Source organism: Argiope bruennichi, chromosome 8 (assembly GCF_947563725.1).
Source record: "Argiope bruennichi chromosome 8, qqArgBrue1.1, whole genome shotgun sequence".
Classification (NCBI taxonomy): Eukaryota; Metazoa; Arthropoda; class Arachnida; order Araneae; family Araneidae; genus Argiope; species Argiope bruennichi.
The window spans coordinates 13,932,390-13,947,605 of record NC_079158.1 but is presented as its reverse complement, the minus strand read 5'-3'; the positions used below and the strand labels follow the sequence as shown (position 1 = coordinate 13,947,605).

General features: G+C 30.6%; 1 protein-coding gene across 5 annotated transcripts in view; it reads right to left on the bottom strand.

Annotated features, from left to right (window-relative positions):
• Positions 1 to 15,216, bottom strand: part of LOC129980881 (protein madd-4-like) — a 323,844-nt gene that overhangs the window by 121,815 nt on the left and 186,813 nt on the right. For all 5 annotated transcript variants that reach the window (XR_008785271.1, XR_008785272.1, XM_056091332.1 and 2 more), the window contains exon 3: positions 13,142 to 13,324. Coding sequence is in view for 3 of the 5 variants with exons in the window: in XM_056091332.1 (XP_055947307.1) it covers positions 13,142 to 13,324 (183 nt within the window). In the remaining 2 variants the exon portion in view is untranslated. The remainder of the gene's footprint in view (positions 1 to 13,141; positions 13,325 to 15,216) is intronic.

Genomic DNA, 15,216 nt, shown 5'->3' with positions numbered 1-15,216 from the left:
GAGTTTAGAAGCAGAATTGCAACAAAACAAAACTGTGTCTATAGTCTATTTAGGAGAGACCTTTTCTAGAATTAAATACTTTTGTGTAATGAAGCAAATATCTCAAAAACCACTAACAGATTTAAACGAATCTCTTCATTTTTAAATCAACCAAAAGAAAAATTAAAAAAAAAGAAAAACAACTCTGGCCTGTGTTTTAGCATTTTTACTGAATCTATGCAGTGTTCCTTGGCGATTTTTTTTTTTTTTTTGCTGTTAATCTCTGACATGCGTTAATAGTATTTAAAAATCGAATTTCCGTTCAGACACGTTTTTCCCAATCGATTGAAACAAAAATCTGATACAAAACTGCATTTGTAATGACAAAATAGCATACCAAATTTCTTATATATAAGTCAATGTGTCTTTTGAGCCATCGCGTTTACATGCTTCTGAAAGTATAGACCGACAACCGTTCAATCCGCTGTTGGATTTGGCTGAAAATTTGGCAGATGTCTGCACTATAGATATTAAATCTATAGTGCATATACATTTATCTCATTCTAACAGTACGAAATTTTATCTCTTCTTTTTGTAGTCATCGTGTTAAGTTTTATTCAGACAGCCGGACAGATAGACTTCTTCTGAACGGTTTTTGCTCAAACTTTGATAGAAAACTTAACTTGATGTAAAGACCATATACCAAATTTCATTTGTCTAGTTCAAAGTGGTTTTAATTATCTTTGTCACAGACAGACGGTCAGACATTTTCAGAAAATGTGTCTTTCGAACTCTGGGAGATCAAAGACGTGGAGATTCTTTAAAATCTCAAATTCGAATTCTTTGATGATTATACTGATAATTTTCTAAATATACACGATTACTTAAATATTCTTCCCATGATCTTGTCGATTTTTTTTCCATTTCATGTTACCCCCCCCCCGGGAGGCGGGCACCTACAAATGAGAATGAGATGCTTCCGGCATGGTGGTTGGACCTCACTACCCTGGAGAGTACACGAAAAGGTAATGCTCCTCCCATCGATGAAGGGACGTACTTCCTTAGGAAAGGGTTGTACCCTGGCCGGTGATGGCCCATAGGATTCAACCACAGTTCCCACCAGTGTTGCTGTTGCGAAGGTTCGGTCGTTCAGTATTTATTATCCGTGTGCCTTCGGTCGGGTAAGAGATTCAGTGATATGACTTTCTACTGCGTGCTTTTCTTTGTGTTTAGCTTTCGTCGTAGTGTTGAAAATGTCGGGAATACATTTTTAAGCCTTTCATATTTTTGACCTATTCTAGTTATTTAGCTATTAATAGTTGTTAATTTATGTTTAGAATAATTCAGAATAGGCAATATATATACATATATACATAGTTTTATCACTAAAATTTTAGATCTGTTTAAATTTCGCACATAATAAATCAAAGGGTGAATATTTGTTTTTTCAGAGTGGGTACAGTGGCCAAACTCAGAAACACGTGATTATAGAGCAATCAATTTCAGTAAGTGATTATGATGCCCAAATTCAATAAATTTTGGATCAAATTGGCTGAAGAGTTCATTATATTGTCTCAGAGAAAAATACATTAATAATAGCTCTTCATTAGATACATTAACAATAAAACTGCCATAGAAAATATTAAGAATAGTAGATATACATATATTATTTTTACAATATTTAATCATGTTCAAATAAGATATTTATATTAGTAAGATTATTTAAATAATCACTCATTACATTTTAAATCACATTATTTAAAATACAATTAAAACTTATTATAAACCTTTCTCAGAATTTCCAGTTTAAACACTAATATAACAGCTATAAACTTTAGTTAGCTTTACAAGAATATCCATCAATAAAAACAAATTAATCGCGATCAGTCAATTCATTCAAACACTAACATCCAACCACAATCAACTCAAAACTTAATGATGTTTACCCGACTCGAAACGTGGTTTGTTATGCAAAAGGCACGAATATACTTTAAGTCAAACAGAAGAGGAATGCTGTTACCCCATAAGGGGAAAAAACTGATCTTTAAACGCTGATATTCAATTTGTTCTGCATTGGAGTGGCTTCAAAAGGTCATTTCCACATCTCTGTTCCCTGTGTATGCAAATTACCAGCACTCTTAAGGTTTTAAAATCGAGATAACTAAAGCAGATAGGCGAGGGGAGCTTATTTAAAAACGTATATCTCAAATGAAGAAGAACGGCGCAGATAATGAAATGTTTTCCCGCGTCGAAAAACTCATTATAGGGGACTATTCCATAATTAAAATCAAACAGTGCGGCAACATATAATTTTGATTTCTCGCGTATCTACAAACGGAGCAAGATCAGTCTATTTAAGTAAAATATTTTTTGCATTTAGCTTTAAAAATTTTTGACAACAATTTTAAAAAATTTATTGGGGGGTCTCTGCGAAAAGAGATTAGGTTTAATTTGTAATGCACTGCAACATTGGCGCTGTTTTTGAGAAAAATAAAACTATTTGCTTTCTTAGAAATCGACTGCAATGCCTAAATTGAAAAGACATTGAAAATACTTCGTACTTCATTTTTTCATTTGTAAAAATGGTAAAATGAAATAATACTTTAAGTTTCTGACATTGGTTAATTATTTTTCTATAAGATCCTATCTAAACCACAATTCCGTAATAGGCACAAAAAGAGATGATGGAAAAGCTATATTTCCATGATATAAACGTTTTAAAGATAATCCCAATGAAATCTTATTTTGGTTTAGAAATTCATTACAAAGCAAACAAAGCTTTATGAATTAAAGACTTAAAGCAAAAAAGGCTTTATGAATTAAAAACTAAGTTTTATATATCGGTTAAGTGTTTATATATATGTGTTTTATATGTTGTTTTCATAGAAATTACTGGATTCTTTCAAATAAAATCAGGAGCCATAATAAGAGTTCTAAATTATTAAATCGACAAAGAATTCAACGCTGAGACGATTTATGGAAATTTATTGAATTTAAATAGATTAAAATTAAATGAGCAACTGTAGCACTTTAGCCAAATATTTCTAAAAGATCGGGAGAGGGAAAAAGATGCTTTTGTTAAATCATAATTTATTTCTTATCATATATAAATTACACATCTAATCCAATGTAGAAATGAACATCTTCGATAATAATGTTATTTTTGGAAGAAAAAGAATTATCGAACAAACACAGATATTTTAAATTAAAACTCTCTTTCATTGTTGTTGTTGTTGTTACTTATGGCATTTTACAAGCCTGCTGACAGATCTGTCAACAGTTTAGGCCGAGAGCATCTCTTGTTTTTTCAGCAGCGCCAACTAGGGTCAAGAGTCTGACTTAACTACTTCATGCGTTACATTCGCTTGCACAACCCCTTTTTACAGGGGGTACGTTCACACACCTCACAGATAGAACACAAAAGAAGAAGAACCATGCCCGAACTGGGACACCCAGATCACGGGGAAGACGTGCTATCCCTATGCCAGAACAAAGCTTTTCTTTCATTCAATAGTTAATTGCAGTCAATTTTCATTTTAAATTATTTTTTTAATAAAAAGTATCGATCTTATCACTAATATAAATACTTTTATTTTGATTACTTTGAAATGCGTGTTTCGTTTTTACAATATATTCCAATTATTCAGAGACTAGATGCAGTATGCAATCCATATCCTAACAGGCATTATTTATTGCAGTTAGAAATGCTTTCGATTTTATAAAATAACTTTAGCTGGTTTAAACTGAATCAGTTTTATTTATTTATTCAGTTATATAAACTGCACCAATTTTTTTGTTGAAATCCAATGCTCGTTTCCCCTTCCTTCCTCTAAATAAATAGTATCGGCGTATAAAAATGTCACTTTATTGTTTAGATAAATTCTTTTTCCGACAACTACGTTACTTCTACTCGTAATTTTGAATACGATTCATAGATATAAGGTGTAAGCAATATAAGTTCACATGCAATATGGTGGAGCAAAATAATAATAATAATTTTTAGAATTTCGGATTCTAATGAAGTTTAAAATCTGGGACTTGCTAATCAACAAAAAAATATAGAAAAAAAATTAACCCTAAATCTTTAATTGGCAGAAGAAAAATGGGGGGGGGAGAACAGTAGAAAATAAACATGAATTTCTTGCCTCGCTTTAAAATTATACAAATTATAGTTTTGGTCTCTAATAGTGTCTAAGAATTCCATTTTAGTTTGCATGATGGCAGAAAAATTACATTTAAAAACCATTTATTAGTCTTTAAGTTCGGGCAGACAGTCTAGAGCTTTAGAATATAGGTAAAAAATAATGATTCTAGACTTACTGTAGTATTTTAAATTATAGAATGTCCTCTTTCTGCATTAATCGTTAATGCGAGTGATTTAATATCTTCTATTTTAATTATAGTACATTATACTATAGCACTTTACCGATTTCATAATTTGCTTACAAAATGCTCTAAAATTCACTATCAAGTGGTCGATGTCACGAGATTTATGCTCATTTTAATCGACCAACAAGGCAAGTAGGATATGTTAAATTGCATTAAATTAATCAAATATGTAGTTTTTAATTCATTTTTCTTTTTTCTTTATTGAAGACGAAATGTTGAGAAAATACTGCAATCGTCAAATAATTCGAACTCGATATTTTGACGAATCTCCTCATTTCAGATATCCATGAATTCGAAAAGAACATTTTGTAATTACGTCTATCTTTAGAGTAGACGGATATGGTCATTACATCAAATTTCTATCTATTTTGATACATTTGTAAATTTCTATCAAATTTGAGCAAAATCCATTCAGAGGAAGTCTGTCAGTCCGGCTGTTCGAATAAATTAATACAATAACTGCAAAACGAAGAGAGCTAGATGGATGAAATTCAATATACAGATTTAGCATCTATAGTGTAAAACCAATCAAATTTTGTGCCAAACACAACAAGGGGTTGGGTTAATCGCCTTTGGTATGTTCTTTCAGAAGTTGTTGCTGTTGTGTTGTGACTTATGGCACTTTACAAGCCCGCTGACAGTTATCTGTCAACGATTTAAGACGAGCGAGCGTCACTTGTTTCTTCAGTAGCGGCAACTAGGGCCAAGAGTACGACCTAGCTACTTCAAGCGTCCCATTCACTTGCACAACCCCTTTTTATAGGTGGCACATTCACAAACCTCACAAATAGAACACAGAAGAAGAACAACCATGTCCGAACCGGGACGCCCAGATCACGAGGAAGACGCGCTACCCCTATGCCGGGACGCCGGCTCTAAAGTTATGAATAGCATTATCTTTCAACAATTATCGATTTTAATTTTTAAATAGATCTCATCATTGTGAAAACTTATATAAGAGAATCGCGCCTTTTATGTTCTTCAAAGAACGTTTATTTTTTTTCAATTTTTCAAATTTTAGGGTTAAATTAAACTATTTTTAGTTGTGTAACATTTATATTGCCTCTTAAACATCATTCTTTTTTTTCACAAAAAAGGCAAAATAAATTTTAAAAAAATTGATTTAAGTATTAAATATTAAGCAGTATTATTTTTGCTTCCTCATAAAAAATTGTACTAAAGTAAATTGTTAGTGTTTTTATCATCATTCAATGTAAATGCACCTTTTATTGGAAAGAAAGCATTTTTAAATTTATAATTTTATCTACTTGTTTCCAAGATTTCTTTCAACATCAATGAATTTCTTTAAAAATTTCTAACAATTTCTTTAACAATAACCTGACTACACCTCTGCCAGGACGCTAGCTTTAGAAATATGTAAAAACAATAACTGAAAAACACAATGATTTAAATGCATCAAATTTGAAATGGGATTTTATGATTACAAGTGAACTTTCTTTTTCAAATCATTTTTTAATTCGTTAGGAAGAACGAGTCTATAACATAAATGTGATTTTCGGATACTATTAACCACATGACAGGAATTAATCGCCAAAAAAAAAAAAGCATTATCTGGGATAGCAACCTTATTACGGAATGTGTGAGAAAGTTATGGGGAAAACAATTCGGCGGGTTTGAATTAAATTTTGCCATTGTGGATTTTCAGTGTACAGCTGATCTTTTTTTAGCTATCTCTGTATCCATGTCCATTTTTCTTCGGTCTGTGTGATTAAGTTTGACCAATCTTTTTTTGCTATTCGGAAAATGGTTGAGAACATTTTAAAATTAAAACACAACAGAATTTTTAACTACTTCTTTTTGCTTTATTCAAATATACAAACTTTTCTTCTTATGTGTTAAATAATTTTTCGAATTTTTTCCGAAGTGCTTTCATGTGTCCTGCTGTATATAAAATATTTTTTTAATTAACTAATCTGCAATATTCACTAGGCGTTTCCTTTTATTTCTCCTTTTTTATTCAAATCTTACTATGAGACACGCTAACAGCCTCGATAAAATTTCAAACTTATTATATTAATATATTTTTATCAGGAATAAGCATTAGCTTTAAAATGCTGCTATTATATGTGCTTAAAAGTAATTTGCCAAAAGTTTAAGAAAATTTAAAAATCAGCTAAAAATTCAAGCAGTTTTTATCGCAAAGCATTGACAGTTCTTTGTTAGACTTCAATCAATACATAATTTTATTGACAAGTAAAGAATCTGATAATTATTATATACATAACAAATAAAGAAGTCCATTTCTTTATTAAAATGGTTTCTCTTATCAAAGCGTGATGGTAATTCTCAAAGGGAAGTACAAACTTCTCGAGAAAAAAAATTGCAGAAATTTTAGTTGCAAATAAAAGGAAGATTTTTTATACATAAAATTTTATATATGTTAGAAGATTTTATAGGTATAGAACGAATGATTTATTTAATTATAAAACAGTACAAAATATTTTTTTCTTAAGATATTTGTGTTTGAATGGCAAATTGAATATATATATATTGTGATGCAAAATTTTTCAAGCTCATAACCAGAAATTGATAAGCCAAGAAAAAAATAATTTTCTGTAAAATCATTCCAAAATTAACATAATATATGAGCATAGGTTTTATAATTACAGTAACTTATTTTCATTTCAATATGCTAATGAAAAATTTTTTAAAAATAATGAATATCATGTAACTTGAAAATTAAAAAAAATGATATTTTGCATGATAAATAGCTTCTGAAGATTAATACTATTCCGCAGGAAAAATTAAAATTTATTTATCAGATGCATAATCTTTGTAAATATTATTGAATAAACTCTTATATGATTGTAATGAATAGAATGCGTTATATGCGTACCTTTCTTTCTATTACATTAGCTTCTGTTCGATTCATTGTTAAATTATAATTCCGACTTTTCAAACCTGCACAAATTATACATTTCTGTAAGCAGTGAAATGCCCCTTCCCCCATTTTATTGCAAAATTGAAAAATCCATTTTTGAAGGCACAAATGTTCCTAGATCCCTAAAAATACTGTGACACATTTCGGACAGCACTTTTAAATGGGGGGGGGGCATTTCCAGCCAAAAATAACCAAATGTTAATGGAGCTCACAAATATAAACGACCTTATAGCTCATTCTCTAAATAGCTCAGATGATCAAAGTAAACTTTATTAACATATCAATTTATAGTCCAGAAAATACGAATATTTAGCCATGTTAATGCCAAATTACAAATAATTCGGACACTGTATTCTTCCTGAGTAGCGTCAAATAATCCAATCTTCGCTTTCCAGTTAGCCCACATAATAAATATTATAAGCAGATAATGTATGGTTATTGTCGAAAAAGCTCCATATAAAACCCTAGCCAATTTTCTGAGATTTTTTTTAAACATACAATGAATAAACAATTGTCTACAATAAAAATTAAAATATAATAATCCCGTTTTAAAAATAATTTTTGAAAAGTGATATGAAAATAGTTTTAAGAATTAATTATTGGTCAACTAAAACTGTCCAGGCATTCAAAAAATTTAATCGTTAAAAATTAATAAAAAAAAACAGTATGTAAAATTCTTTGCTTCATATTAGAAAAATATTCCGCGGAAAAAAGAGATTATTATTTTGAATCTGTTTTTTATTTTCCACTACTCCTACGTTCCATTATAAACACTAAAGTAAATAAGGAACGCCCTTTGAGAAGGCGGAAAATATTTTAATTTCATTTATAATAACAGTGCCTAGTTATTGTTATTGTTGTTTGTACAAAATATACGATGTTTTTTCAACTGAATTTGACCTCAAGTAAATCATATTAACGGCCCCATAAATTAACAAATAAGTAAGGTACTTGATGTGTATTATGTATAACATTTGATGTGACGACTTCTTCCATATATAACAATGACATATTGTTAACTATATAACTTTTAACTTTATTAACTTTTATAGCAATTCTTTAAATAGTACCAATGCTTTCATTTTATATTCGATTCCCTCAGGCATAATTAAAAAGTGACCAGAATTGAATTTGCGTGATTTAGCTCTGAGCTTATACTTTGAATTTCACAATTGGCTTTGGCATTTTCAAATTCTACAACCATATGAAATGAGCTTGAAAAGCTAGACCTATTAGAACTAATTGCCCAACAACATTGTTATCATATCTCTATTACATTGCCCGGCCTTCAAAATATTGGACGACATCATGGAAATATAGCACAATATCAGATGCTAATGGGAAAGATTTCTTGCTACATCTACGTCATATCTTGAAACTTCAAGACGGTTGTTCGGAAATGAAATGAACTGGTAAACTCGCTTCCGTATTGAAATGATGAAGGTTCAAATCCACATCGTCCACAAATAGCGGAAGTCTCCACCCACCAAATCTTAGATCCTGTAGTCATGATTTCTCGCCTTATAACATTGTTATGTTATCTTTATGACATTGTCCGGCATTCAAAATATTTGACTACATCATGGAAATATAACACAATATCAGATGCTAATGGGAACGCTTTCTTGCTACATCTACGTCATATCTTGAAACTTCAAGATGGTTGTTCGGAAATGAAATGAACTGGTAAACTCGCTTCCGTATTGCACTGATGAAGGTTCAAATCCACATCGTCCACAAAGAGCGAAGTCTCCATTCACCAAATCTTAGATCCTGTAGTCATGATTTCTCGCCTTCTTTAATCCTGTATTCGAATTTACTAGTTGAATGATTCATTTTGGTTTTCAAAGTGTTGATAATACAAACTATGAAGCAAATGAAGATGAAGCATAACCAAGGATGATTCTTTACGCCAATAAATCCGCCAATTTTTGATAGGCTATAATAATCCACAAAATTATAACAGTAAATTCGTAAAGATCCGAGTAGAATATAAAATTTAAATTACTTATCTAAAAGTTTACAGTTTTAATTTCCTTCAACTACGAGGTGCTATACATTAAAAATGTGCAGTTACTCTTATTTATTTCACTTGAAGTTCTAGTGTATTTACGGCTAACTTGGAAAAATTTTTTAGAAACATCTGTTTTGGAAAACGATATAAATAACATGCATCTTAAATCAGCATATGATATAAATAACATGTATCTTAAATCAGCATTCTAATATAAGATGTGATTATTATATTGTAAAATAATTCTCAATGACGTCGATAAACTTAAGTAAAAAATCGTAGAAAAAATTATTTGAACTAAAAATAATTGCCAAAGATCAATGAAGATATGAAGAATCCGTGGACTATATTTTTGCATTTTTTTAAAGAAAAGTAGATTTTTATATTATTGTTCCACAATCAACACCATAGGTCTCAATTTTTTAAATTTTAGAAGAGACAGAAACAGCTGAATTTTTAGCAAATAATAATGGACAGTCCTGCTTCATACGTCAAGTTTTCTTACCACATAAAAAGAAATCCATTCTTCAAAGGTTGTGAAAGTTAATTGTTTTTAATTCTTCTAAAATTAACAAAATTGATTAAGATGGTATGGAGTGTTAAGCAACTATATTTTTAACAGCTTTTAATATATGTATTAAAAGAAGAATGAAAAAAAATCATAAAAGAGTTTTTTTTTTATTCCGTTAATCATATCAAACGTACTTTAAAACAAGAAAAGGAAACTGAGAAACTTACAGCCCATAAACAAAGACACCATTAACATTTTCATTTCATATTCACTATTTACTTCCTTTTGAATAAATACTCAGATCTAAAAATATTTTTCATTTACAACAAGATTAGTTAAAAACAAACAGCAAATGGTAAAAATAAGAATTACATTTTTTCTTTGTTATTTTTATCTACTCATTTACAAATGTACTCACAAAAACTCAAATTTTTCTTACATTATGAAAACGAACTAAAAATTCAGATGCTATAATGACATATTCTAGATGACAAGTTCAGTATAAACGTTTTGTAAGTCTTCAAAGTTTTCTGAAACAGCTGAAAATTTTGGAAGCAAAATAATAACAAAGAAACCTCAGCTGGTATAATTAGTTATATAATCATATGCATGGATCCTAAAATCCGTTCCAACGAATAAGAAGCTAACTCTTCTGCACAATTAATTTCAGTTCTCTTTGATTCAATAGTTTTTCCGAAATAGTTAACAAGCACTTCCAAATTTCCAAACCATTTCATCTAACGATAAAAAAAAGTATACCATTACTCTCTTTAATGGGTGTTTTAACACTCAGATTTAATTTAGTTTACACCACGATGATTGTTCAGCGCCTTTTAAATCAACTAAATAAATTATTTTTTTTTTAAATAACATCTTGAAAATAGAAAGCTTTTTCACGGATGAACAATTCTGCTTCATTCCCATTTCGAAAAACAGAATACTGGTTAGAATTTCTATTTCTTTGATGATCTTAACTATCAAATTTAAAAGTTAACTCTTTTTTTTCCCCTCCCCTCTACTAATAATTAGCACCAAAACTTTTCTCATCAGTTAGCGAATCAAAAACGAAGAAGAGAGTGAGAGAGAAAAGAAAAGAATCGACTTTTAATTCCCATTTAATAACCAATTCCTCTTCTATCGCATCCTTTTAGTGTGTTTAAATTAAACACCGACACCACCGGATCCTTTTGATTGCGCGCACTCTACAAAATTTGTAGCCGAGCCCTCAAGTCAACACCCCATCATCCAACCAGCTAGAAACTGTGACACAGCACGATTCTCAACCGCGAGTATTTGGAACTTTTCAAGGGCCCATCTTGAAGCTTCTAATGATGCTGGCATTATACGGATGTATACCAACCACTGAGGAGCGCAAAATATAGATACAACAGATGCATGCTTCTAGAGAGCAGGGGTCGGTACAGAGCGTTGACGGCACAAGCTATAGTGCTTCTAGAATTCCCCTTAGGGGCAGTATGCGGGCGGTTTTGAAATTTTCGTTTCGCTAACGAAGGGGGGAGAGGGGGGGAGTGACAGAAATAAGTTCTCGATTGTTTTGCCGTCGCGGAAAAGGGTTTTTGAAGGGCTTTTACGGAATGATATGAATTGGATAACGAGTTTTCAATTGCTGCAGAGAGGAAGCGTATCTCTTTTAATGAGACATCGGATTGGTTGAACGGTAATTGGTTAATCTTTATTGAAAAGGAGAGGCAAGACTGAGACCATCGAATCAGAACTTATCCTCTCCCCCTTCTTTTTTGTTGCAGTGGAAATTTTCGAATAGGTCTTCTACCGAAGACAAAGTGAATTTCCCTAGGGTTTTCCACAGTTTGATGAGTTTTGCAACCCCTTTTCAAAGTATCCTCTTGTAACGGAATGACTTCTTTTGTGGCTTTTGCGCTGAAGTGGTAAGCGAAGTCAATGATCTGGAATGTTATTGGTTGTTCGGACCTACTAGGCAATGCATGAATTGAGAACCACGTGTCGTTTTCTTTTCAGAATATTTCAAAATTTACTTCTGGGAATGAAACGCAGCGGAACACACTTCATGAGCACACAAAATAAAAGAACTGATGAAAATCTGGTGTAACTTGAAAAGCTCTCTTAAAACTAATACCATGGTAAAGATAGAATCGATTTTTTATGGAAAAGGAGGGACATGCGTTGTTTTCTATAAAGGCACAATATAACTGCAAAGATTAAATAATATTTTTAAACGTAGTTAGATAAATATATAAAACGTAATAAAAGATAAATATCAAATACCATATTCATCTGAAAATTAATAAGACTTCAGAAATCTTACAGTACTGTTTTCTATTTGAAATGTGATCGTAGAAACACCTTGTCTTCCAATTTACAGATCAAATTTTAACTACTTAAAAAATGCAAAATATTTTAATTATTGATTATGATTTAGATTTCCTGAACGTTTGATGTTTATAAATACAAATCACAATTTTTTTCTGTCTTTTAGCAATAATTGTGGAAATAAATAATAAAATATATTTTTTTCTTTTTGTAACCCTATAATTCATCAATGCTTTTAAAATATCAAAGTATTATTAAGCTATAAAAATAATATTAAGCCATATAACAGCGTGGGAACGAAAATGTATTAATAAAAATGCTGATAGAAAATAACTGTTGACAAAATAAGATTAACTAATTTTTTCAAACATCAATTTCCTAGATTTAATAAATAAAAATGAATGCAAAAAATCAAATACCCCTCATTATTTCATATATCTTATTAAAGATTATGAAATAGTATAATTAAAAAATAAAACTATTTATTTACATCACAGTTTGAAATCATATCAAAAGATAAATAAATTCAATGGGTCAATTTTCGACAACTGTTAGCCTCATGTATAAAATATGACAAAATCTGATATTATGAGTTTTCATAATTTGTTACTGCATTTAAAGTTTATTTGCAAATATTTTTTCATATCTTTAATTACATTCTTCCAAATTTCCATGTTAAAAGTTTGATTTTTTATTTTTAGTGCAATTTAACATTAAAAAAACATAAGTCATAATTTATCAATAATTAAATTAAGAATCTTCAAATAATATGAATGTACTCTACCATGGAACAGAAAATCTATCCATCTTTAAACAACTATCCTAATATTCAAAAAGTGCTTGATTATAATAAAAAAAGTCTATCTGTCTTTATTCTTTGATGTTCACCCCAAGAATTAGAGAGTTCTCGACTGCAAAATAGAAAATTTATCCGTCTTCTTCCTTTGACAACCATCCAATATTCAAAGAATGCCCGACTACAATACACACATTCTAAGTGAAGTACAAATTTTAGAACAACTGAAGTTCCATTTACCTGCATGTTGCAGATTTTGTATTTCGTGCTCTCACCCTCACATCCCGATTTCCTCTCGCACTTCCGTATTTGGTATGAGACGCCCCCATTGCAGCTTCTGGAACAAGAGCTCCAGGCGCTCCACTCGGACCATCCCTGGTCCCTGGAGTTGAAATGAAGTTCGTTGCTCTCCTCCGAGCCAACCTACCAAAACAAAAAGAGAAATTATTAACGTTTGAATCGAATTTCGAAATTCGGAGACAATAAAAAATAATTCATGCGAAAATGAAATTAATTTCGATATAAACAGAAAATGAGAATAAATATATAATAAAATAATAACATATCCTTTCGACAAAAGGACCAATTGCGGATGATTCTTCAAATTTCACTTCGTGGTATTTTTTTTTATAAAAGAGCGCGGAAAGTGACTGACAGTTTTACATAAAATATCTAATTAATTTTTCTAGTTTAATAAGTTTAGATCAAGTACTAAGAAATTGCGATAAAATATTAATGATACCATATATTGGAAAAAAAGTTTTGGTTTGTAATGAAATGGGTGGTTTTTCGTTGAATCATTTCTTTAAACCATTTACAGCTTAATCTATTTAGGCAGCATTCATTTTTCATATATTATAGACAAGTATTGAGTAATTTTATTTTGATGTAGTAACGAAGTATTAAAAATGATTAAAAAAAACCTTCAAACCTGATTAGAAGTGTGTGTATAAATAGATATATATAACATACCGGAAAAAGAAAAATCTTAAAGAATATATACCTCAATTTTCTGGGATTTTCGGGTCACGAGGGGTCAGTTTGTTGGACGAGAGTCAGACCCCCTCACAGAAAAAATCCCTGGTTTGAATCCTTGCCTGAGGGTGACCCTAGAAAAAGTCTTCAGGCCAGATTCATTTTATCTTTCTTTTTGATTTTTGACTGTAAACTTAATATTTATTTCTAATTCTATTTTGGTTAAGCTCATTTGTGTTTTAGTTGTAGCAGCATTAACGTTCTCTAAATACAATATATATTTTATTATATAGATTCAGGAAATTTTATATAGATAATTTTCATATTATTTATTTCTGGATTGATAGTTGCTTAAAGAATATATAGCCTAGTTTCGCTACATTTCGGCAGGAACCCAATTCAAATCATTAGAATTCTTTCCACCTGTTGATGTATTAGTTATATTACTTATATCATCATCAAACTTGCATTGCAAAAATTAAATCATAAAATTTAAATAAAAAAAAATTAAATCATAAAATTATTAAATAAAAAAAAATCATAACATTGCAAAAATTAAAATCAGCATTGCCACTATCACTATTATCTTCTAAATTATTGTTATTCTTATTTATGCCCAGCACAAGAAAAATGATATAGAAAGATAATAACGTATAAAATGAATTGCTACACACACAGCGTGAATAACACTTATAAGTGCACAGCACTGCGACGCATGCACGAGTGTGACTCGTCACTACGCTTCAATAATGCATCACCAGTGTAGCTCGTTATTCTGCGTGAATAAGTTAAAAGTGATTTAGAGATTAACAGTTATTTATAGATGGTTTCAAACCATAAAAAAGGAATTTATACGACATCATTAATCGACGATAAAAAATAAGGGCAATTTAATGTTAAATGCACTGACACTAAAAAAAAATATACTTGCATTAAAAAAGTCGTTTTAAAGGATTCTATATAAGAATCTGTTGCTGGTAGAACAATATTTAAATTAAAATACACTTCTAGCTTCTTCTTTTAAAATGTAACAAACTATCTTTAACAGACATTTTAACTGAGCGGATTTTTAACAAGACAGTCATTCGCCAGAAACTTTAGAAAAATGCTATTGAACAGGTACCAAAAATAACCTTCCGTTTATTGCCCACTTTGCATGCCGCGCTGAAAAGAGCAACCCCAATCAATGCCACCGTCTGCGTGAAGAGCTAATTTAAAACAAATCGTTCGCGGAGCATGATGCCGTCGCTTCAAAACCATCCCACCTTTTGATTGAGCCCATTAATGCGGTAAAATACAATCAGCTGCTCCTGACACCCCCTAAACAAGGCTAAACAAAT